At 31.7% G+C, this 3,441-nt stretch overlaps 1 protein-coding gene across 1 annotated transcript in view; it reads right to left on the bottom strand.

The window, feature by feature from the left end:
- Positions 1–247: 247 nt before the first annotated feature.
- The window catches only part of LOC138372065 (uncharacterized), a 5,065-nt gene continuing 1,871 nt past the window's right edge, over positions 248–3,441 (bottom strand). The window contains exons 2-3 of the mRNA XM_069337260.1: positions 2,687–2,892; positions 248–861 (exon numbers count right to left, since the gene is read on the bottom strand). Coding sequence (XP_069193361.1) covers positions 823–861; positions 2,687–2,892 — 245 coding nt within the window. The 3' untranslated portion in view covers positions 248–822. The remainder of the gene's footprint in view (positions 862–2,686; positions 2,893–3,441) is intronic.

Genomic DNA, 3,441 nt, shown 5'->3' with positions numbered 1-3,441 from the left:
AATGCCTTAAGCCATATTGATGCTCTGTCCACAGAGCATTCTCTCTCTCAAATCATAATAGTACACTAATGGTTCCCTACACCACCCCTCAGGTGCAGCTGCAGCAGGCTTGGGTGACATGATGACTATGGGGTGCACAATAAACTAACACTCACAGAATGAGTATGGGCTGCACAATAAGCTACCTCTCACAAGATTAGTAATAAAGAAACATTAATTTTTTGGGTAGGGTGACTGAAACTCATCCTGGGGTAAAAATGTTTATTTAAATTTATTATAGTTAAATGAATTTAGTAAATTATTCCATATATTGTATTATAAGTGAATTGACACTAAACTATAAATGATACTAATAAGGTTTTAAAAATGAAAAACAGTAAAAATCCTTCATGTAAGATATGGAAGTTGAAAAGTAAATTAACTGTAAACTAAATTATAAACTGTAGACATAATATAAAGTATTATAAGTAAAATACCTATAAACTACCAAATAATGTGTAAGGAACCATTTCTATTGTTTGTCCTTTTTTACCTGTTTCCTCAGGTATTTTAAAATTCCCATTCCGTTGTTACTACACTGTTTTCCTGGTGTAGTTCCCTGTGGTTCAAATTTTACTACTTGTACTTCTTGCTGTTTCTGAAGGATTGCTAATGGTAGCTCTTGTTGCACCGGCGGAACTTTTTGTAAATGTTCCACCTGCGGAACTTTTTGTAATTGTTGAATTTCTTGCACCTGCGGTACTTTTTGGACTTTATGCACCTGCTGCACTTGTAGCTCGTCAGGATTTTTTTCCAGGGCATTATCGCTATCACCTTCTGATCCTAATGTAAGTTTATCTGCATCAAGCTTCCTTGTGCGTGCTGGAAAAAAAAATAAAAATAAAAAATAAAAAATTTTGAAATGGAAGATCCTGTGTAACAAATTTAATCAGTTACTATGATCGAGCCGCAGAAATTTTACAGGAAAGATATGGTTGGGTTGACTGCATCTATCTGGACCTAAAAGAGGCATTCAATAGAATTCCACATAAGAGTTTGTTCTGGAAACTGGAACATATTGGAGGGGTGACAGGTAAGCTTCTAACATGGATTAAAAAATTTCAAACTGATAGAAAAATGAGGGCAGTAATCAGAGGCAATGTATTGGACTGGAGAAATGTCACGAGTGGAGTACCACAGGGTTTAGTTCTGGCATTCATGGATAAATAATAAATAAATTGTTCATGATTTTTTTAGACAAAAGCTAGAATATGCAGCAGTTGTATGGTGCCCATATCTTAAGAAGTACATGTACAAACTTGAAATGATACAAAGACGTCATGGGTGTCATAGGGGCACCAGCACACTGGTTTGCTAAAGGGCCCTTAATGCTGTCGAGACCTTATGGGCCCTTGGACCCATTACGTTAAGACATAGTGCTGTATTGGGCCCCACACTTTTTGCCATATACATCAACGACAGAGATGATTGAATTGAAATTATATATATATATATATATATATATATATATATATATATATATATATATATATATATATATATATATATATATATATATATATACATATATATATATATATATATATATATATATATATATATATATATATATATATATATATATACATATGTATATATATATATATATACATATGTATATATATATATATATATGAGAGAAAATAATAGGTGGTGATATATTTATATATTATGTGAACTACTTACACAAAAAGAAGTTAGTGGTGAAGATCTTCTTGTCCTCTTCTTGTATTACGTTGTTTGGTAGGATACCATGGGTCACCCGTGCTGGTCCTTTCTTGTAATAGATAACGATTGATTCATACCCACAGCCACGCAGATATGTTAGCTGAAAAGCAAATAATATTTAAACAATAACACTATCTGGGAAAATGCAACAAAATAAATGTTTGAAGCATAGCTGGGCATGTGCAATAGAACCCATAATAGAATCACAATACCAGAAATAAATATCTTTGATATCCCCAGAGTCAAAGTTATTCTGTGTAAATACTCTATGCAAATAAAGGGACCTTGTCTATGGAACTAACTTGCTAACAAATTTAAAAACTGTCCAACTTCTGCCATTTTAAAAAATAAAACCAAAAAGTACCTAAATTTTTTCTTGATAGTTTCCTAACTAGTGTATTAAACTCGCACTGTATCTTATGAAATCCAATGCCAGAATATATGTGCCTAAACCATACAACTTTTCCATTGTAATCATTGCTATCACCTTATATCATGATTGTTATATTGAATGCATATCTTACTATATTATACCTTGAAATATTCCTCAAATTATGCTACAATTTATATGTTGATAACCCTCAAATTTTACTTTAATGTACATAGTAATCTTTGTGATACTTTCTTACAATGTACCAGCCAATTTTTTCCATTTAAGCTTTAAATTGCCTATTTAAAATTATCTGTTAGATTAAGGACCTGCCCAAAACACTATGTGTGCTAGTGGCTTTACAAGAATGTAAAAACATCAATTCTATGTACTCTCATAATCCCAGTGTGCTATCTTGTATATAAATAAATAAACAAATAGTATGTAAGTACTGTACAGCATTATTCATGTTGATTCTATACCTTATCAAGCAAGTTCAGCATAAGAAGAATACAAATGAATACAACAGATGTAGACAAACTTCAATACCTGATTTTCAATCCTTCGTAGAACCCGGCTTGCTGTATTTCGTTCTAAAGCCTTCTTGCCTTTAAGTAGAAAACGGGCTTCCTCTTCTTTCTTCATTAATTCTCTACTGTTTCGGAAGTCACACTGGCAGAACTTGCAAACATTGCTTCGGACATGCACACATTGTTTGCAGTTTGTGCATCTCCTCAAGAATTTTCCCTGAAGACCTGAAGGAAATAGTTTCTAATAAAATACTTATATTCAAATGACCTATGCTGCAAAAATTATAAGTTAAATTGTTGTTAAAATGTACTACAGTAATTAAATATATTATTTAAATTATGAAATAATCTACATTAACACTAGTGAGAGCAATGTTAAAAATTTTAGGACTGCATCTGGAAATAACTTTAATTTTGGATGTGATTAACCATGCTGTAACTCGTATAACAAAACTGAGAGGAGTTGAATCCAACAGCCTGATTGACCAGGCTGTTAATTTCAAGCGAATACTATATTATTGGAAGAAAAAAAAATTATATATATATATATATATATATATATATATATATATATATATATATAATCAATATTGTAACTTTTTTTGTGTAATGACGTTTTCAAATAAAGTTAGATAAATATACACACATACCAAAAGAATAAGGGTGGTAGGAGAAGAAAATATGAAAGTGTTCAGTGAGGATCCACAAGGTCTTCTCTGAGTACTCTTTATTTTCTTCTCCGAGGCTATGGGTCCCTACACTTGCACCAGAGGT

The sequence above is a fragment of the Procambarus clarkii genome, chromosome 4 (genome assembly GCF_040958095.1).
Source record: "Procambarus clarkii isolate CNS0578487 chromosome 4, FALCON_Pclarkii_2.0, whole genome shotgun sequence".
Taxonomy (NCBI): Eukaryota; Metazoa; Arthropoda; class Malacostraca; order Decapoda; family Cambaridae; genus Procambarus; species Procambarus clarkii.
The sequence above is the reverse complement of the archived record's forward strand: the minus strand, read 5'-3'. Positions and strand labels throughout refer to the sequence as shown.